Source organism: Temnothorax nylanderi, unplaced genomic scaffold, assembly GCF_030848795.1.
Source record: "Temnothorax nylanderi isolate EJ_2023f unplaced genomic scaffold, tnyl_v1.0 TNYL_tig0071_pilon, whole genome shotgun sequence".
Lineage (NCBI taxonomy): Eukaryota > Metazoa > Arthropoda > Insecta > Hymenoptera > Formicidae > Temnothorax > Temnothorax nylanderi.
This window is the reverse complement of record NW_027249133.1, coordinates 758,329-780,826: the sequence shown is the minus strand read 5'-3', so window position 1 is coordinate 780,826 and position 22,498 is coordinate 758,329. Positions and strand designations below refer to the sequence as shown.

Below are 22,498 nucleotides of genomic sequence, written 5' to 3'. Positions count from 1 at the left end.
TCGTGGCAAGCATAAATCGCGCTCGCGCGAATTTACATAAATATCCGTGTTGCGAACGCGATTTATTCTTCGATAAACTTGAAATAGACTTTCGTCCAGTGAAAATTGGATATCTATCGTGTTTTCCCTCACTTCAATTTCCAACATTAAGTCTGTCGATCAGAGCAAAACTGTGGATAAGGTTCGATTCCATTTGATACTAATTATGTCAATACACTGTTTAATTCATTACGTTAAATCAATTGAACTGAATTGATTAATCATCATCCTAAATTATTTCATTCAATTAAAGGACACGATGAAATGCCTTGGGAGAAAAGTAATCTTCAACAGGAAAAATTCTTAATTGATTCACTGAAATAATAAACTCATATCGGAATTAATAAGCTCAAATTAATTTAGTTTCATACTTACGCTGTCTCGGACGTCTCTTATCCTGTCGCGTTGCTTTCTTCAGACGCGATAAAGGGGAAGGTGGATGGGACGACGTGCGGGGGGATGCAATAACTGTACGCCGGCGTGGTCTGGAGAATAAATTAATATATTTTTAATGGATATATGATAGGTACTGGTTTTTCGCATATCCCGGATCATCGTATGGCAACTCTTAATCACCCCTAACTACAAACCGAGCTCGTAGATCAACCTTGCTTACGGGGGGTGGGGGAGCAAATCTTTGTACCGCGCCGTACTCATCACGCTCGTTTAGGATTTTTAAAGTTTATATACAACACCAAACAAATTCCTATCGCAGAGGTCCCCAATAGGATTTTTACCTTCGTTTTATCTTTATCTCGTTGCCCTGACTGACTGACGATCGTTGGTACGTGTTTAACCACTGCGCAACTACAAACGAAAATGCTGGAAAAAATTACTCGATTTGCCCAGTCTATCTCCCCTACAGGAATTGTAAAGTCGCATTAGCGAGTGACTGCTTCAGTAATTTCCATCGAACCAATCGCAAATGTGTAAAGAGTTGAAAACCCCCGCCCTATTGCTTTAAATAATATTCGCGATCGACAAACACTGGGGTATCGACTACTCAAAAATTAAATAAAACGGACCTCCTTCCCACTATTTACATTAAATACATACGTATATGCACTCGTACTCTCGCTCTTCATTTCTCTTTTATTCACACACACACACGCACTTTCTCTCTCTCTCTCTCATTCTTTCTTTCTCGCTTTTGCTGCCTTACCTCAAAGACGGACAAGCCGCCTGTCGGCGAGCAATGTCCGCGTTTATTGCACATTTTTTCCATTCTCTTCTTTGAAAGGAGACACAATGGACGAAATCAAACGCACTCGATCTACGACGGTCACACATGCATTCGATATGTCGAACTGATATAAGTCTTGCCGGTCCGTGCCGATGGCGCGAAGTTTAGATTCTCGAATTCCTCTAGATCCAAAGAGCCCCAAAATTGCATAATTAATCGACTCTAACTTGCGAATTTTTCAATCCCTCCAATACCTGATCTATCTACATTTTCTTTTTTCCCTCCTTCAATTATCTACGGCTTTGAATTCATATGCAGACTCTCAGAGATATTAAGAATCTAAACGCGCGTTCACCGACGGACGTGAGAATGTCTACAAGTACGCGAGGATATCCATGAATCTAGCGATTTCAGTCCAAGCGACAGGGAACCCTGGCAGAAACGGGGATGTTACCGTAGTTAATCCTTCCGCGCGATTTCACGATTAGGAGTACCAATTCCGCTTTTCACGCCTTCAGCCTTCGCTCATCCGATGGTCACTTCACCGTCACTGGTAATCTCGACGAGAAGTTTACCCCCTCGCCTCTCTAATCGCGCTCTTCGCCACCCTCGACCGCGTCAACTTTTAATCCGGCGCACCTCGGCGTCTCTCTCCCCGCCTGGTTCACTACGTCGTAGAGGGCGATGTGCAGGCCGACGATACGGGAGACGTCGGCGACGTCGGCGTCGCTGGCCTACGATCCGACGCCGCGCCAGTCCGATTGTTCCCCAACAGGCTGTCGATGGAGAACGGGTTCAGCCTCTTCCTCTCCTCCCTGCCCTTCACCGAGAGATCAATGCTGCCGCTCTGGACCTCCTCCTCGCTGACGGCCTGCCTGATCAGATTCCTGGCGCCGTTACCGGCCGGTTGACGACCCGCCCCGACTCCCACCAGCTCGCGCCGTCGCTCCAGTAGGCTCAAGCCCCAGTGATGGATACCGGGTTGGTGGTTCAGGTGTTCCATCGGTAGACTCTGCGGGTTCTTCCGGGGCTCGCTGATCTCGCTCGCATTACTGTTGAGCGCCGGGAAACATTCACCGTCCACGGAACCGTCGGCCACCGAGTCCACCCGCTCGCTGCCGCTCTCGCTGCAGGAGTCCAGTCCGCCGACCACGTCGATCTCCTCGTTGGCATCGTTACCGGATATGTTGTTGCTTTCGTTGCTCAGGCCCAGCGAGCCGAACGAGTTGCTCAGAGGACCGCTCGTGGAACTGCGACCCGCCTCGCTACGAGACTCCCACTCGGCACGCAATGTCGATAAATCTACTGTTATGCCCTGAAATTAAAAAAATAAAAGAATCCGTATTACATAACTACTGTTTAGTTATATAAAATCTGTGTAGATGTAATCGGCTACTGCATTCAGACGTTTCAAAATGTGGTTTGGTCAGTTAGTTCTAAATGCGAACATATAGAATCGATAAATTTTCACAAACATTGCAAAAATGTCTATATAGGATTATATGTTATGCGTAATCACTTTTTTCTGCGATATCAAATTGTTGATAAAATTATAAGATTAAAGAACATATTATCTTTTGTTGCTTCTATGCAACTATCAATAATTTTGACAAGTGAAGTAAAAAATTGCCTTCTTTTAAAAGAAATTGATAACTTTATGAAAAAATATAAATACATAGTAACGCGTAAGTACTTAGAAATTTTTAAATTGCGGAAGGATATTTTTGCGAGCTTGCGGCTTACTTTAGCAGCGAGCTTCCGCTGCTGTCTCTCGAGAGCTTTCAGCAACTTCTTCTGTCGCCTCTCGCGCTCTTTCCGTCTCAGCTCCTCGGGTGGGATAGGTTCGCCGCTGCAGCTTTGAGGGTGAGCATTATGCGCCGGCCTTCCGGGACCTTTCTTCGTGTGTTCCTTCTTCCGCCACTTTGCCCTTCGATTTTGGAACCACACCTGCAATAGCGATGGTGGAAAAAATCGAGAGTTAAAAAAATTACAATATCCAATTAGTGTTTCTAACGTATTGATAGCCGAATTTCTGTTTATTAAAAATTAAATGGCTTCTTTACCAAGAAGGATGGAATCAGAACGCGTTTTCTCTAGTCCATTTCGTCAACGTCGGTCAATTTTGACCACGATTCCATTCACCCTCTATCTGCCTCTGCAGAAAGAAGATTAAATCGACCACAAGTTCGCGCCAATTGACGTCGATGAAAGCGTTGTTCCCCGCAGGTCTTGAATTGTAACGGGCGTACGCGGCCGTCGCGTAAATTCCCCCGGATCTTCCCTCCTCATCGTCCTCCATCCTACCGCGCGAAATTTCCCTGCGAGCTGCTTAAATCACGGCGCCGCCTTTGCCGCTATCAGAAGCGACACGAAGGGCGGATGCATTAAGTTCCGAAATTACAGGAAGGCTCCTGTCTCAGGACGAAGGACCAACGACCCTCCCGGGTGTCCTGATTCATTGAGGACGACAACCCTTTGCTCGCGTGAACGCTCGTGGCATGAACGACGATTTAGGGCTAGCGTGAGCCACGACGCGACCGAAGGGTAGCGAGGGCATTCTCTCTAGAGGGGAAAAGGGGAGGGGCGGGTCGGTGAGGGGGGTGGCCATGGGGGGAGAGATGAAGACATTAGTTGTACGGCCCGGCCGGCGAGCGGCGCTGAGCTCACGCGAGCCGAAGATCAATAGATCCCCTTGGTGCTCCCTGAAACACCTTCACCTCGCGTCACGTAGCTTTACGAAACTTTCTTCGACTCCGGGACACTTTACGAACCCCCCTCCGAACGAGCCCAAAGCGCTCGTTCGTCTCACCTCTCCGCCGCTATCCGTCCGCGAATCCCCGTTACTCGCGATTAAACTTCAGGCGATCGTAATTAATTCGATTACTTCGACGGCTCTATTTAGAATCCGTCGCACGCGCTTACGCTATTTAATTCTCTAGCTTTTCGACTCTCAGCGCGAGCTCCGCTGTGCTTAAATTTTATAATGTAACTGCTATAGCTACCGAAGTAATTTTCAGTCGATAGTATCTGTTGCATTTTATGTCGATTTCAACCTGTCAATCCTAACTTTTTATTTACTTTAATTATTTAATACCATAATCTACACAGAAAAACAGCTATGAATTATCGAGCAATCAAAAATCTTTTTACCAAATTACTGTAACTTTACAAAGATTTTATTTTAAAAACGCAAATATCCAGGAAAAAGCGTCTCGATAATGGCTTGATTGTTGAAAATTCCAAAATCACAGATGGAATGGAAATGGCGTCCAATCAATTTCTCGCCGAATGGAAAAGATCACTTTCGTCGAGGAATATCGCTACCGTAGCTCATCCGAAACCTTACTCGCAAGCCTCACGAGGCGGCCTGTTCGGCGAACCGGGCACAGCTGTAACGCATCACATTAACGCGATACGTGGGAAACACGACTCGGGCATTAGTGCGGCTATTCGTCAGGAATTATCGACGACCGATAGCGGTTTAACAAGCTGTTTCTATCCCGATGAGAGCCGATCTCGTGTTGCGACCGACTAAATAACACGGTTTTTCTTCCCTCGTGCATGCGAACGCCGCATAGCCGAGGATGTGCGGCTTACTTACATTGTGAGCGCGCGACCGGCTTGACATGCATAAAGCGTATCTTTATGGCAGCAAAAACTCGAAGAAGCGACGTCGTCGCCGATAACCATAATCGCCATACGGTGCCCGTCGGGGAGAGATAATGCTTTCTAATGTAATTACGTTTCCGCCAATTAATAAACGATGTTTTCCGCGCCGCGCCGATAAGCGCGCTCTTGCTTGACCGATTAAATTGTTTCATACCGTAATTAACCCTTCCCCTTACGGTCTTCCTGTTTTTATCGCAATAGGAAGCACTTAAGCCGGTCGGCACTTTACACAGGGGTGCGTTAGAAAAATGCAGAGAGCAAATGCTGAGCGGAAGAAACCTAAATGATCGTATCATCTCCAATATATTCTCTATTCAAATTGTATTGTATCGCTCGGAAAATGACGTCGATTTTTTCAGATCGCAAGTCCAGCTTCGCCGCAAGTCGATTGTAAACAATGGATTGCAATAAAATTGTGGAATAATTGCGTCACGGTTAGTAGATACGATTGGCTCGACGTTTCACCGGGCGCGGGTCGACGCTGCGCGAGAGCCTATCATGGACCATCGGATGCAAATAGCGCCTTGATAATAGCGATGTCGCGCTCGCGAGCGCTCTTTCGCGATAAATCAAAACCGCGCGGTTCCCGATGTTATTTACGACCGGTCACGACTCGCTCGCGCGAATTTCGCGCGCGCCACAAAACGCGAAACACCGGGACCTGCGACGCGATAATACGCGAGATCGTCCGTAATATGTACCTGCGTCGGGAAATATTGATCCCGAAGCAGTCTCGAGTCTCCTCGCCGATCTCTCGAGCCTCTCCTTCGATCCTGGACGAGGGATCGGATTTTGCTGGTGAGATCGGAGATGGCGGAGACGATAACCCGGCCGGAGCGGTGACACAATGTGACACGATGTCACACAGCCGGTGCGGTCCTTTCGATGGGTCCTCCCCACGACAGGGAATAGCTCTCAGATTAGATAACATCGATCACCACGTACGATAACCCCCATGAACGTATGTGTGCTCCTGCGGGCACATCTTCTCCGGAATATCGCAACAACCAGATAAACGCGGCCGTCGATCGATCAACGGTTATCGAATCTGAGGATGCTCTCGCGAATATCATCGAGAAGGCCGTTCCTGTTTTCCGTTCCTGCGAATATTGTTTGTCACTTCTCGCTGTGACGCACATTGGCACATTAATCTCAACCCCTTGAACCGCACGCTCCAAATTTGACCCGACTCCACGACATATTCGCGCGGATTTATTCAGTCTCTATGGCGACTATCAAAGATCGACAAGGCGATAGACACGAATTTAAAGTGACTTCGGGATCGAATTTTCGAGGGTCGACAGACAACCGGGGTTGGTTCCGGCCTCGGACCTTTGGCCCCCTGGCTCCGTCTCGAGGGGGTAGTTAGTCCATCTGGTCCGCTACCTTCGGAGATCTATTCGAGGGTGCAAAATCGACGCGGATTTATCCGCTCGGTGATCGTCCATTCAAATAACACCGGCGCCGATAGGACGCCGTTGTCTCTCAATGATGTTTTCGCAAGAGTAAACTTGCCAACTTCTCTTCTCTTTATTTCTTCATTTACTTGGTAAATATTCAAGATTTGATTTTTCAAGGTACTTAAGCTTTAGAATTATATGATTTGCCTCCAAATTCAGGATAGAATTTTACTTCTAATTTTATATTCCGTGCAACACAGAAAGCAATAAAATTACAAACAAAATTCTAATCTAAAATCTGACGCGACTTATAAATTTTCTAAAATGAGCTTTATAATATTTAACCTAAAGAACCTATTTTAACTGAATATGCACTAACAGATTAACAAATTCGCCCAATTAATATTGCACACAAACAAAATCTTGACCTAACATAGGAAGTCGAGCGTAGAAATGAGATTTCTTAAAATAGACTGTCATAGTAATCCCTCTAAGGGATCTAAGGATCTATCGCGACGACGCGACGTGAGCGCGTGTCATTAAGGCTCCGCGAACTGGCATTAAGTCTGTTCGACGTGGCCAGCCTTCTTCCGGTATTCGCACAGTTCACGCCCGCTTTCGTCGAATACAGTCCAGCCGAATCCTTCGACAGGACTGCGAAGGGTGAACACTCAATTTCACGGCCGGTCGGACATACAGTTACCCTTAGGTCCTTCAAGCGGATATTTATATTTATCCGCTTAGACACGCGTGTTAGGCCCCGCAAATAGCGCATACATCCGTTCTCTTCTCCTACGTCGATGCACCTTATACATAGCTCTCTCTCTCTCTCTCTCCATTCTTATCTTGTCTTCGCATCATATTCGCATTATACATTCCGCAAACAATTTGACATTATTTTGCAATTCTATTTGTCTCGTCCGTTTCTTTTGTTGCGCATGTTGAACAAGAAACACGCGACGTTTGTACGGGGTGTGCTTAACAATCGCATGTTTCTTCAATGCTACAAATTTTTCAGTAAAATTAGAGCTTTGCTCAGGAAGTAGATAGACATTAGAGGAACGCCGAAACAGCACATTATAGTCTCCAATATATTAAATACTTTTGTAACTAAACTGAAAATCTTGTTAAAACTTAATCCACCTTCAATCACTTTTTATTCCGTTTCGGAGTAAATCGGCTGAATTGAATAAAATTAATCGCGTCGACTTAGAACGTTAAAACATAGCGATCGATTGAAATGTCTAAGGTTTTCTAATTAATCCCGTACTTTCCATTTGATTATGAATCGAAGGCTACTAACGTTGACCTTCTGATTTTAATATCCCTCGTAATATCCATTACAAATGATTCAAAGAATGAGGCGCCGGCGACGTTCTACGTGTATGATGAAATAAGTAAGGCTGGAAGAGGAAACTTACTGCCACGCGGCTCTCTTTTAGCTCGAGTCTCACAGCCAGTGCTTCTCGCATAAAGACGTCGGGATAATGACTCGACAGGAAGGCCCGTTCCAATTCCTCCAACTGCCAACTGTTGAAGTTAGTCCTGCTTCTTCGCCTCTTGTTGCCGCCCTCGTCCGATTCCCCGTCGCAACCTGAAAAGAAAAATATATATTCAGAAAGGGATAAACCGGCCCGAGAAATGTTAAGTTTCTACATAAATACCAGAGATGCCTAAAATCCCGGGATTCGAATCGAAGTCTATTTTGAGGCTTCAAAGATCAGTGACAAGAAGATCTAACAAGCACCTCGATAATTTTGAATATTGAAGACAACGATGCTTTGAAGCTTCAAGATTGAAGAAACTGCTCATAAATTCTGAAAAACAGAAACTTTAACATTCAGGAGTTTTCAGCTTCATAAATCAGCATCAAGATTTTTGGACGTCAAGCATTTAAAATCCGCTCTCAAAGGCTCGAGAAGTTTGATGCCGCGAGAGTCCCCGAAGAGCGCGCGAACGTAATGACCCAAGAAAGAGCTTGAAGGAGCAGAGGTCCCCGGGATTATTCGATGCCTCGGAGATCAGGGGGGAAGGGGGGCTCTAAGGGATCCGATGCGCGCCTAGGAAACAGAAGAGCGGAGAGTAAACGATAACGGCGACACAGGCCGTACACCCGCAATTACTTAATCGGCGCGAGCTATTGTTGCTGCGCGGCGGAATCGCGTAAGTGCATGTCTCGCAGCGAAAACAAATGCAGTAGTTACGCTAACCGCCGAGCAATAATGCGGCCCGTAGTTGTAACGGCCGACGCGCGCGTTCCGATAATGAAGTTAACCATGTAGTAAAGTGTGCACTCCTCTTCAATCTTCTCCTCCGATCGAGCAGCTGCACCGGCGCAGCGCGGCGCGCTCGCTTTCCGTGCTCGCCACTTTGCCGATGTAAATCGATGAATTCGCGCGCACGCACACTCCGCAAAGCCCGGGGTACGGGGCACGGGTCCTTTTGTTCGTGGTGGTGTCAAGCCGAGCGTGACGCGAGTAACGGAGAGAGATTATAGCGGCAATCATCATTGTTAGACATAATCTAACAACGTAATAATTCTTAACGCGAGTTCGTACCTACGTAATTCCAGAGTCTCGCTCGCGGAGAGCACATATCGCCGGGGTAGATTTTATACAGATAAAAAGAAGGAACTTTTTCGAGGGGAGGGTCGCTTTTGCGCGGATTAATACTCGACTCGAAAGTCTAATCTCTCAATCGCGCGTCGATTCGCGAAAAATCTGCAGATCTCACTCGATAGTCGCGGAATTGTCGGCTCGATATACTCTTAATCTCGATTTATTTTCAATGTCTATCCCCACGAAATTCCTCACGAAAACAAAAAGGCTCTGTTATCGCTTGTTATTGTTAATTATCGTAGGAAAGTTATGATCATAACGAGTATAATAATTTACCTTCTTTCAAAGGTTTGAGTTTGGCGAAACGATCGGCGGATCGTTGCATCCGGGGCAGCGGAACGTTATAATTTGCGGCAGCCTATCTCGCGCGTGATCGATATCGATATCGAATTAAGTACTGTATACTTTCGACGGGAATTATTATGTTCGTGCGACACGAAAATGGAGGACGACGTCGATAGCGGACGATCGCGAATTTATCTTAATTTCGCGCCATTTGTAACCGCGGCGCAAGGTAAACATCTCGCCGGGCGTCGAGTGAATCGAGCCTTTACAAAGTGGCCTTAAACACGTCATCTAATACCAAGAAAAAAAAGAGACAAATTACACAGACATAAATATGCGCGAAATTGAAACAAGAATCAACCTCTATAGTTAAAGCTGTAAAATGATACAAGAAACAAAGTTGTAAATGAGAAAAAAAACGGCATATAACGACGGTAGTAAAATGTTAACTGAAAGTAGGTTCTTTTTAATTTATCATCTAGCGAGAGAGGAGGAACGATTCGGCGATGCCACCGATATTGCGCAAAATCCCCTTGGTATTGATTAAAATGGCGTCGGTTCCGGGCCGAGCGACGTCCGAGGAGCAATAACCGCGCGTGATTCGCGGCGGAGGTCCGTACCGAAAATCGTTTTCCCATCTTATCCGGGCACGCGCGAGATAAGGCGCACGCCGGGGCCGCGGCATCCCGGCGCGGCGTCCCGACGTATTGAATAAACATGGAATTCCAGTGATTTTACGAGGACAATCCGCGCTATACGGCAATCCCCCTCCCCCCCCCCCCCGACGGCGATATCTCCGGCGAGGATCAGCGGTTCCATGCCGCGTGTATGCATGCTAATGGCCGGAATTGAATAAAAGATCGGGAATTATGATTGACCGGGCGATGCCAGAACTCTCCCCCTGCCACCTCCGGCCGGTTATCTCGATCTGGCGCGGAGTAAAACGGCGATGGAAATAAACGCTGGCTCGTGGTCCCGGAGATCTCGCTTCGTGGGGGGATCCTCAGTTCCGTGATTGCGGAATTTCGATATTGACTATATGTTTCGCGCAAGCGATGTGATGGGAAGATACTTCATACGCAATTTTACTTCACATCTAAACGTCTTATGTGGTCCAAATGCAGATATAAAATCGAACGGAACGTTTACAGTTACAAGCGAAAAACATAGATTTTAACATAATAGGCTCAACACAAACCCGAAATTAATTATTTTGGATATCATATCAAAATTATTTAGGATCAAGCATATATAATGCTGCAAAAAATTTCGACATTCTAGCAACCAGCTTGAGCATCCAACATAATTATTTTCAGATCTATATTAGGTTACATTTTTAGAGTAAAATCTTTCTATGTAAAAATTAAATCGTTAAATGTAATTTATTATAAATCTCAGAACAGCGCGATTAAAAACGCGGATATTACTGAAGTGGTTAACTCAAGTATATAGGGGGCTAAAAGTGTCAACATATAAAATGCAGGATCGAGAGATAAAAGTCATTGACGTCGCGTTTTATTTCGATCAGCGTTCGAGAGAAGAGCCGGCCAATTAAGATTTACCAATGGCAGGTAAGTAGGCGCTGTTTGCGAGTCGGCTCGAGATTGTCGTTGAGGTGGGCCGAGGTCGGTGAAAAATCGCGGGGTTGGGCATTAATCAGCGTAATTAGATGCTATTTATTCGCGGGCCGTCTCGTCCGCTCCGCATCTCGCTCATCATTGATAATCTATAATCCGTAATAAGCGCCCTGGCGCAATGGCAGGTTGAGGGATCGTCGCGAACGATAATACCTTTATCGTGTCAATGCCGGCCAATCACCGCTGCTCACTTGCGCCAAATTTCATAATGGAATGAAGCGGCGATAATTAATAACCCCGATATCAAATGCGGCGAGAGAGCAATGGCGAACGATTTGAGGCATACGCGCGATTTCGACATTACGAGAAGCAAATTACACAGGGCAGCAACGTATGTCGATGCGTTTTTTTTTTGTAGGTATCTTTATTTAATTATGTTTACAAAACAGGATGCGGATTTATAATTTTGGACGTTTCTCGGTTCCGTCAAGTTGTATAATTATGTAAAGGAGAAAAGAGAGAAGATATAATTATGTAAAAATTCTCTCCCGATCTGTCGGAGAGAGAGAAGTTCCGTCGCCGAAGCGCGTTGCGCTCGTATCACGAAAATTAGTCGACTCATTATCGTCGTGTCAGGTTCATTATGCGCCGAGTGCGTTACGCCGGGAGACAGCCGCTTCCCTCGTTAAGAAGGAAATGCACAATTCCCCTGCGAGGCGAACGCAACGAAAATAGATTAAGACGACGCGATCCGCGATCAAACCGGACGTGAAAATTGTTTAACTCGTTCCCTCATAAATTATTTAGCGCGGCCGCCCGCTATCATCTATCAACTTTGATAACCGCGCCCGATAATAACTCCTGTGCCTGGCTACGGTCGAGACCGCAGACGGCCTCGAGTGCAACCGCGTAAATACATTTCAACCGAATCGTGCGAACGTCAAGAGCGAAAGAAAACGTGCGAATTATATCCACGTGATTTCGCCGAGGTCGATTTGTAGCGCTCGCGCGATAAAAACGGAGCTAAGCAAATTAATTCCGACGGAGTGTCTAACTTACGGTACTTATTATATTATCTAACATTCCAGTAGTTACCAGTAACGGCAGATCAGGCAGAATAGCGCGTATATTGAATTCTAAAGGTAATTTTAAAGATTACCACATACACATGTAATAGATTCTTCTTGAAGATTATACAAATTTATCAAGAAATTATATTTATATCATTCATTAGCTTAGGCAGTTCTAAATAAATTTGAAAATAATTATTTTCAATAAAAAAAATTGATAAGAGGTTACCAGTTATTTTAATATATTATATTCAATGTCTAAAATTTTAATGTTACAGTTATAAAAAAGTTTAAACAAATCTTAAGATTATATACTTATAAGACAGACCAAAAATTTTGTTCTTTGTTCAGACTCCTCTTTACTTTTAATATACAAACTCTTCCTTTGTTTTTTTAAGAATGCAATGGGATATCTTTTATCGAATCGCTATACATAATATAACGATAAAAAGATTCCACGCTGTCACCGTGTTTTTCTGTTCTCGCAGTAATGTCAATCGTGTTTGGAATTTGGGTCAGATATCGAAACCTCGAGTGTTCTCTTTCTCTGTTCTTTTAGGATTGATTCTTTCAATCTGGTTTTTATTACACCGTACTCGTTTTTTAATAATATTTTATGCAGTTTCTGATTTTATGTAGAAAAGAGATAATAAAAAACTATTAATAAGAAACTTACGTAAAGTCCAATAATTGCATTCAGCAAAAACAATATTTCATAGCAATTGAATTTATTTGTTTAAATTCAGTAAGTTTATCATTAACATTAATCAAACTCAATTTAATCGTTATATAATTAAAGAACTCCGTTATGTAATTAAAGGATTCCGCCCTACAGTGCAAATTTAACTTTTTCAAGCTTTAAATGTTAATTTCTTCAACAAACGGCTTAAATCACAGTTCTGTACAATTGTTAATTCTGCGAAAAGCATTGAAATATTGTATCAACACGAGATTTTAAATTATGATAATGAAAATTACATACATTTTACAAGATTATTCGGTTATTAAAAGAGTGATTCCACAATAAGAGTATTTAGTCTAACATACTTGATACCCTTCGCGTTTAGGCCAGTCTTTTATTACCAAACGTAATAAATACGTTAACGACGGGTTCGGCCTCTGACCGCCGTTTTAATAAATGACACACACTTCCTCAAACACGATTCTTGTGTGCGATTCCAATGATAATGATCCAATTAGCGGCCGTTTTCTCGGACGTTCCACTCTGTTTACGCCGCGGTCTATTCATTCTTTTACTTTCAATGTCGCGATCCTGCTGCTTTTTAAAATGCTTTAATACTCGGCTGAATAGCTAATAAGCCGTTTAACGATTTACAACACCGGCGATTTATGTCGCGTGTAATTAAGCTGACGATCCAAATTGAAACGTTGTAGAAGCATCCTTCCACCATTAAATATCGATGCATCGATCAAACTAATATTATACCTGCATCTGGTATGTGAACAAGTATTTCTTACGCTTGTATTCGTTTTTTACAATCTGTCAATTATCAAATTATCATATAAAATTGATTATTTCAAAGTAACTCGAGCATTCTAAAATTATCAAGCTTTCAAAGTTACTTATTTTAAATGCAATTGGCATATAAAGCAGTTTACGCCATTGAGATTCTCTATTAATGATTTAAAACAGAGACATGCGATTTGATCATTTTCAATTATATCAAATCTGGATATTTCATAAATTACTTTCGTGCTAAAATTAATACCGTTGATTATATTTTAGTTTTGTTATTGTTTCTGAGCCTGTCGCGAGGAATAGTTTTGATCTTTAATCATTTAAAACTGTAGTTTTTTTCGAGTGTTTATCGGGCCGGGGCGCAATGGGAAGGCACTGACGAGACTTAATAAACGTTCCGTGGATGTGGATTAACAAGACTGAAAAATTTCTCTTCTCGAGGCGCGGCCAGCGCGACCAATGACGAAGAGCATCATCATCCGGCATGGTCGACGAAGATCTCGCGCGAAATTCTGGACCGTCGGGGCCGCAATCAATTTGCCGGCGAACGAGGCGTTTTTATAGACGATTTCGCGTCGGTGTGCGCGATCGCTCGCGGCTGTGTGCGTTTAATACGCGTTGACGTGGCACGTTTTTAGCGCGGTGTAATCGCATGATGATACGTTACTGGCCTCTAACGACGCACGCGACCCTTCGTGGCAACTCACCTTTATGCGGACGTCTTACTCGCCGGGAAAACGAGCGAGGGAAATGCACGAGAAATGAAAGAACAAGAGAGAGAGAGAGAGAGAGAGAGAGAGAGAGAGAAGGAGAGTGAGAGAGAAAGTGCGTATGCGTGTGCATGTATATAGATATCGGCGGAACTGGTTCTTCGCCAGCCGCGAAGAGCGATAATCCTTTACCGGAAGAGTTCGATCGGAGTAACGATTGAAGGGATGAGAGCGAAAACGGATCTCAAGTAATAATTGTAATTAACATAGTCTACCTCATTTGTAAGATTATTTTTGTTACAAGTATATAATAATATTCGCCTTCACAGAAAAATATAATAGACTTTATAAATCAAAGTGAACCTATTCTTACTCCAAATCATTCTTCTATTTTAAGATCGCAATTTAACATTTATCACATATATAACATTACTATGTATCATTAATAGAATGATTTCGATCGATTTGCTATATCGTAAATGCACGTCATAAGCGTTTTATAAAACTCGCGTCGAAGATCGAGGATTTAATGAAATCTCGAGGAGAAAAGTTCCATGCAGAATTAATTATTTGATCATCACCGAGTTCTAATACACCACCGTGAGGAGATTGAGATCTCTAAGAAGAGCATCCTCCCTGGTCTTCTACGATCCTTCGCAGGAACACGCAGGCCAGGCCGGGCGAGGCGAAACGAGCGAGCTCGTCAGCGTCGCGGCGAAGTGCAGCCCGAAGGCGTTTAATAAGGCCTCGTCCTACGTTACACGCGTACGCGTACGCGTATAGGCACGCCCGAAATAACGTGCAATTAAATTGAAATTACACCTGGGTCGTCCCAGGTAACACCTTTATGCATTATGCTTGGCCTTGTCCCGGCGCGAATGGCCGGCGATTCACGTGCATGCCTTTCGCGTTGCATTGCGTTGCGTTGCGTCGCATTGCATGACGTTGCGAGGCGAAAATATGCGGCGTAAATATCGTATAAGCGAACGGCGGCACATTAATTGTCCAAACGTTGTTCAAATCGTTGAATCTAAAAGTAATCGCGACACTGAGAATTTTCTAGCGACGTATAACCCTCGTTGTTTCTCATCATATTTGCATATTTTCGTTATTCCTGATGGCCAACTGGGCCTGATGGTTGATTAAAGTTTCGGTGGAGACGTCACTTACCGTCGTGACAGAATGGCATAACGCAAACGCAAAGCGGCCCTCGTATCACGGGGCACTTACACGACGAATGCAATTCAGAAGTGAATTCGAGTTTCGTAATCACCGGCTTGGCGAGCGCCGCCGGGCCGCTTCCAGGACGCAAGCCCCCATTTAGAGGGTAGTCTCTTGTTAAGTGAGAGTCAACGACGTCATTAGCGTTAGGAACGACATCCTGGCACCCAGGAGACCGCCGCCTCCTACCTGGCAAGCAACACCAGTTTCCAGGTGAGGAGGTAACACGCCGACGCTCTACCCATTTCGGGTCAGCCGAACTCCGCGTCCGCATCTCGTCCCTTTAAAGTGCGATTAACCCTACTAGAGGACCGGGACGACACGCAAGCACCAAATGCTCAGCCATTTGCGTCTGCGATTGCAACGTTTGTTCTAAAACTCTTCTTTCTGACTGTTAAAAGTTTACGAGAATCTACTAATCGACTAATCGACTTTTTAATTTAATAAATACGAAGGCAAGTCTTAATAACCTGTTATATCACGAATTTATAATGTTTGTTCTCATCTTGATCTAGTATAATTATATATTAATAGCTATTTATTATTATTTTATCTTTTCACGTTTTTAATGGACGCAAGTTATACGATATTTCTTATAGAGGAAAAATGCTAAATATATGGAAATTGTTTGCCGAGCGCACGTTTAAGTTTATTACCGCTAAGACCTATTATTTTTTACGTTATAATACCGTTAATAAATTATTTATTAAGCGTATTCACAACTTCTTGAAACGTTAGTACAAATTTAATAACACCGGTGTTTAACAAACTGCAGGATCGCTTCTGCATCAGGACCGACCGACCGGTCGTTTCAGTCCTCCGAGATCGGGAGGGTTGGGAGAATGATCCCGGGAAAAGGGGGTTAATAAAGTAATTTAGTCTGGCGCGCGAGAGCGCGCGAGTGTGATAAAGGACACGGACGGCGAAGAGAGAGGGAGCGGGAGAAGGAGAGAGAACAAGATTATTAAGCTGTAAGGCGTTAACTGGCATAAGGCGTCGGTAGGTGGATACGTTGCTTGCGTGCCAGACTGACTGCATTTGCATCTAGACGCCATCAATCCTCCTGACGCCCGGTTACATTCCCCTCCATCCCCCACCCGTCGAGAACCCGAGAGGAAGGGAAAAGGAGGCTTTCGACTTGCTCCAAGAACGACTGCTAACATCATACCTGACTCGCGAGGTGCGAAATGAAGATCCACGGAATACCTGGAAGACGGGAGAAAGGGTGTTGTTGTTTAACGATTACCGTTCTGCGAGAACGGTGAGAGGAAGCGGGCGAGCGATGAATTTTGGACCACATGGATCGAGAATAGGTTCTTGACCCATATATTCGACAGACGAAAGATGTACTCGATTTGTTTTTTTTTAACACTAGAACTAGCGACGATTAAGATATACTTCTATTTCTATTATTTAAAAATACTTATATACATATATCTTTGGAAAAAAAAGATAAAGAGAGAAAATAAATTGATCAATTTACATATTGCAACAAAAGTCACGAAAAAATCTCATAAAATGTAGGTATTTTATATAAATTTGATATAAAATTAAAAACCAGTTATTTTGACTACTCTTTAATAGTTCTAGAGTTAATATAACGTTAATAAACGTGAACTGACAGTTGCATTTAAAAAAGATCGAAGCATTGAAAGCGACATAAACTGTCTTGGCTATAGAATCACTGTTTTAAAGGATTGATACTGAGACGCATCACGTCCATTATGACGAAGACGAAATCGAATTCGCCTGAGAGGCGATATAATTTAACGCGCATGCAGAGCGCACATTAAGGAACATAGCAATTATGTTTATATGAATAAAGAGCTTTGAGATATTAAAATTCGTGCGTGTCTGCGAGAGGTATGTAATCAGCAATCGCGCCAATATCATCGAATTAATTAAACAAAGTTATATTTTCGCTGATTAATACAAGCGCATGTTTATCAAATTAAAAGTCTTCAGAGACTCGGTATCAGTTTCAGATACGCACCAACTGTCTTCGGAATTCGAAAACAATTTTGAGATCGCCTGAAGTTCGAGCGAGGGAATTCTCTTTCTAAATATTAAATATCTATATAACATTTTGCAAAAAATCGCCTGAGCATTCATATCTTAAGCAATATTAAATATTTCATTCATGCAATAAACAATTCCAAAATTTATATTATTACTTTGTAAGCCGCATGATATTTTTTATATCATATCGCTCATTTGTAGAAAAAAATATAAAAAAGAATGATTCGAAGCTGTTTAACTTCGATGATAAAGTAAAACATTTTTGTTGGAGTTGTTTCTTCGACGAGCCAAGATACGAAACTATGATAAATAATAAATTTATCCTACAACTTCGTTTTCGAATTTTTGAAACAAACGTTTATAGAAAAAGGCGCGCCATATCTCTCTCGGGTTTACGTTAACTCGCTTAATTATAGCGCGACGCGATTATGCGCGTATTAATGCCGCGGCAAAAGTCTGAGATATTAAATCCCGTTTGCAAGTCTATGCAAATGATCGTCTTGATTATGCGATGTCCGAAGCGCGGGGACCTAATTAAGATGAGACGGGAACCGGTGGGTGAACTCGAAAAGGATCGACGCCGCGGAGATGAACTCCGGGGAGCCTTCGCCGTTACGTAACGCGCATTTAATTATACGCGTGATCAAATGTAATCAATGCAGACATAAATTAAGGTGGACGACGTTCGATGACGTCTGACCGTAGCTCTTCTATTTTTATTCGCGTCAACGATCGGACTTAGCTGTCCGGGATTATCATTCTCAAAGAGATGGTGTCCGTTTTGACTCTTCGGTCGCTTGGATTCATCCTTTATCGGATCTCCCAGATCTTTCGGATATCCACGTCCTCGCGGGTGCACGTGGTCGGCGAGGATCACAAAAACCGGATCACAATAGTGCTGGCCGACGAAATACGATCGAGAAACATCGCGACAATGTGAGCGGCGCTGTGGCAGGCCGCGAACACGAAGAAAAGAACGAAGGAAGACGAGGAGGAATATGAGGAGGCCGTCGAATGAGCTACGTAAAAGATTCCTCGCATAATACGGGTAGCCGGCCGATAAGACTTTTCTGATACGATCTACAACCAGGCCGGTTAATTATATATTAATACCTTCGCGTGCGATCCTTGGTCGCGTATAACCAGAATCAAGAGGCTAGTAGGCCCTGCTGGGTTGGCTGGCTGGCTGGCTGGTTAGCTCGACGGGAAGGGACGATCGGAAGTTGCATTCTGAAGGCTTTATAGGCTCTAGAGGCACGATCGGTTGGATCGATTCTCATCAATGGGATATACTTTCGTAACGCAAAGCGTAGAACATTCAGTAGACTTCTTCTATACGCAAACCTCGACGCAAACGAACTGTTTCGATATACACCCTGGATGGCCTAGATATATAATTTACCAAAAGTGTTTGTTAATTATAGTGGAATTCGAGATTTCGATCTCACAATTAGGGTTTGTTTGGATATTTTTCTTTAAATGATTTAAAGAATTTAGTGTTTTCATTAACGCTTAATTATACTAATTTTTACATGACTATCGTTATTATTATTATTATTATAAAGATACCAAACTATGCATGCATACTATGTAATTATTATTTGATAAAGTAATTTTAATGCCGCGTTCGTGGTGAGAAAGGGACGATGAAATGTTTATGGAGAGCAATTTTGAGGAGCGGTTGAAGCCTTACGCGGAAAACCTATTTTGGTTGGCGTTAATTAATTTGCGAACAGTTAGCCATTCAATTTGCGAGCGAGATCTAATCATAAATACGATTAGACGCGATTGTACCGCTCGATAGGGCTTTCCCAAGGTGTCGAAAAACTTGAAAATGAGAGAGCAAACGGCAGTGGAACACGCGCGCATACGTGTGGCGACAAGCGGGAAATATATGGCCGTGCCGGCCGGCGTATCTCTTAATTCCCGGTAAATACTGGGAATTTAACCAGCCGGTAATAAATACTCGCATTTAAATCCCACGCGTCCGCAAGTCCTGAACTTGTTTTCTGCGACGCGAGATCTAATTGCGAGTTTATGTGTTTATTTCGCGGTGGCACCTTTTTTATTGGCGCCCCCCACCCCCGCTCGCGAACTAATTACCCGTCGTGTTTATTTAACGTGTCAATGAGAAAGATTATGCGCGGCAGCGAGAGAAATACGGTGCGGTAGCTCCTCGACGGTTCTTCAAAACTAAAATTGCCTTAGACATCGTGCTCGGTTGTGCAGAAAGTTGGATGTTTACGCGGAAAGAGAGTCATCGCATGTATTTTTTTACCTTGAGAATCTGAACTCAATTTGTATTAATGCCGTGATTTAGTCGCCACGCTCTTTCGCAATTACACAATTTTCATTATTTACAAAGACGTTACTTACATTGAAAAAACTCGCCTAAGCTAGCAGCCGTAGAAGAAGGCCCGCAGCGCATTGTATTATTCGTATTTAATTATCCTGCCCCGCAGGTGAATTATCAACGCGGGGCGATGAATTTTACAGCCTATCCCAATTGTTATTAACGTAATGCACGAACCGGAGTACGGAAGGTCAATATTGTACAATTCCGCGTGCGCATTACGGGCGTTCTCGCGCGGCCGATTGCGTCTGGCTTAAAAAGGAGAAATTGCGTGCCGGACCTCGGCGCGTTGGCTTACACCACCCCTAACTACTAGCCACGGATTGTTACCCCCATGGCGTGTCATTTGCCAGGCGATATTATATCCCCGTCGTCGCGTGAGATCCCGACCGGCGAGTCGATTGTTTTAAATGACCGATCGGCAACGTGCATTATCAGTCGCGAATGGCAAAACTCATTGGACATTTCGTATTTGAGAACACAAATTCGCGTTTATATATACAATACGCATTTATTTGCGTTAATTTAACATTTATATGGCGGTTAACAATATCCAGATTAATTTTATAGAATTACTTTTTGAAATTAAAGATGTACGAAAAGGTTTTGCTCGATAATCTTAAATAAATCTATATTATAAGCAAATTTATTAAAAGTAAAAACAATATATATAAATAATATTATGTGTCATTATATTTATATTATTTATGTTAAAAAATATGTAAATATGTTATGAATAATAATATATAAAATAAATTAAAAATCTTTAATTAATTTGCTATATGTATTGTTATTTCGGTATCATTCGTAATAAGTTTATATATATTCTCTATCTCAGTTCAAGTGCAAATTGTAGAAACATCGATCGATATACACAGCTTTTCCAGCGGGCACTCGCGGAAATAAAAATGTTATTCCCAGCTCGGTTGGCGAGATCGCCACAAACACAGATTCCGCCGGGAACAGCACCGCGTTGAAAGCGTCGTCGAGTCGCAAATTCTTTCGACGCGATGAAACGACTTAGCGACCTTCGATTATCACTTACGGCGTGTTAGAGGCCGTCGTTAATTCCGACGGCGGACGGTAGCGAGTAATAGAATGTAGCGAGCTGCTGAAAATGTTAATTTTCGCTGGACGCGCGCGGGAGAGCGCGCGCTCGTAAAAACGCGGATTTATCACGCGGTGGCCGCCGATTAATCGAATGCAAACGGCAGCCCCGGCGTTTGTATTATCCGATGTGGATGTAGGCGTGCCTCGCGCGATAAATTCAAATTCGCCGAAGGGTATTTTTTACGGCGTCTCGCTCGCTCGTTTCCCTAATTGAGGATGGTAGCACCCGAGTTTGTCGACTACCAAATTCCGAAATTACAGCTGAAAGCGTGTACTGCGGATTGTTACGAAATGACAAAGGTATTTTCAAAGTGTCAGACGAAAGACTTTAGTGCGAAAACGTAAAACGTTCTCGCGAAAACTTTCTGTTTACTGATCTTATTTTACCTTAATCTTGATTATACGCAAAACACTGCGCATATTAATTATTTAAAAGGCTGTGTCTTATTCCTATTTAAATCCGTATTTCGATTTAAATGTAATTTAATTTTCTTATAATGAGAGATTATCGACAGACAGTAAACACACTTCATATCACAAAAGATATTATTACCGTAAATAATTAACTACTTCTTGATATATTTACCTAAAAAAAAGTGTCATTCTCCGACAGAATAAAGCTACATCAACAATGACATTTTTTTGTATCTATATCGAGAATGCAGCAGTTTCTACGCCATCGGCGCCAGTAAATTACGCAAGAAACATTAAACGATCAACGTAAGCGAATTTGTGTTACATCGTCCTGTTTAGCTACCGTTTCTCCACCGCGGCGCGCGGCGTTTCGCTTCACAAATCATCCGACCGTTTATGTTCCCCGAGCGAAGACATTAAAGGGCCACGCTGCATCGCGGGAAGGGTTAATTCCGAAGAAGAACGGGATCGCGCTAAGAGGTGGAGGGCATTGTGGCCGACGCACAACGGACGAGATAATTTATTTGAAATAATTCCAGATGAGATATATCATCGATACGCCGCGTCCGTCGACGTCCATTCATTTTTGTCGCGGCGGGTCGCCGCGATGAAAAATCCGCTCACCAGCTGATAAACGTTCCCCTTTCCTTGTAATTATGCGCGATCGCGCGAGAGCGTCTTAATTTGCGGCGGAACAATCCATTCATTCGCAACGAAATTTTGGGGACTTTAGAGAATTCTTCGGATCTGCGCAGCTATGTAAATATTTTTCAGGATGTTAAAGTTCTTGAATAAAGGAGTATTGTAAGAAAATGGCGTAAAAATTATTTTGGTAAAAAGATAAAAATCTATCAACATTTCTAAGCGTTTATCGAATTATTCAATGATATATATCTATCGGTTCTCTTCAATGTACATGTTTTACTGATATTACGATTATCTATTAGTGTTATGTATGTGTGTGTGAATTTGCTTGTTAAAATAACGCAGTACAGTCACTTTCATAATTTTCTCAGTTTCCGTGAATTTATCTAAACCACGTTTTATACGTATTTACACACAAGGTGAGAATCGTGCCCACCCAAAATAAGAATCGAGCCGAAGTTTTAGCAGTTTGCAGACGGGAGATCGCATTTACAAGACATTGAGACAAGCCCAGTCCGGGGCCAGGAAGCGAAATTGGCGAAGTAACTCAGAAAGTAATAAAAGAGAGATTCTTATCGTCAAAGACAATTAGCGGGGCATATAAATATGACGTATTTATAGTCTGTCAGCCGTATCTTCCCACTATATGCGTCCACTACCCCGCCGCACCCCACCTATTCTCCATCATAACTCAAACTATTTAAT

At 43.2% G+C, this 22,498-nt stretch overlaps 1 protein-coding gene across 1 annotated transcript in view; it reads right to left on the bottom strand.

Annotated features, from left to right (window-relative positions):
* Positions 1–523: 523 nt before the first annotated feature.
* LOC139773959 (uncharacterized) overlaps positions 524–22,498 on the bottom strand; it is a 31,480-nt gene continuing 9,505 nt past the window's right edge. The window contains exons 2-4 of the mRNA XM_071708817.1: positions 7,713–7,885; positions 2,966–3,169; positions 524–2,537 (exon numbers count right to left, since the gene is read on the bottom strand). Of these exons, the coding sequence (XP_071564918.1) occupies positions 1,890–2,537; positions 2,966–3,169; positions 7,713–7,885 (1,025 nt within the window). The 3' untranslated portion in view covers positions 524–1,889. The remainder of the gene's footprint in view (positions 2,538–2,965; positions 3,170–7,712; positions 7,886–22,498) is intronic.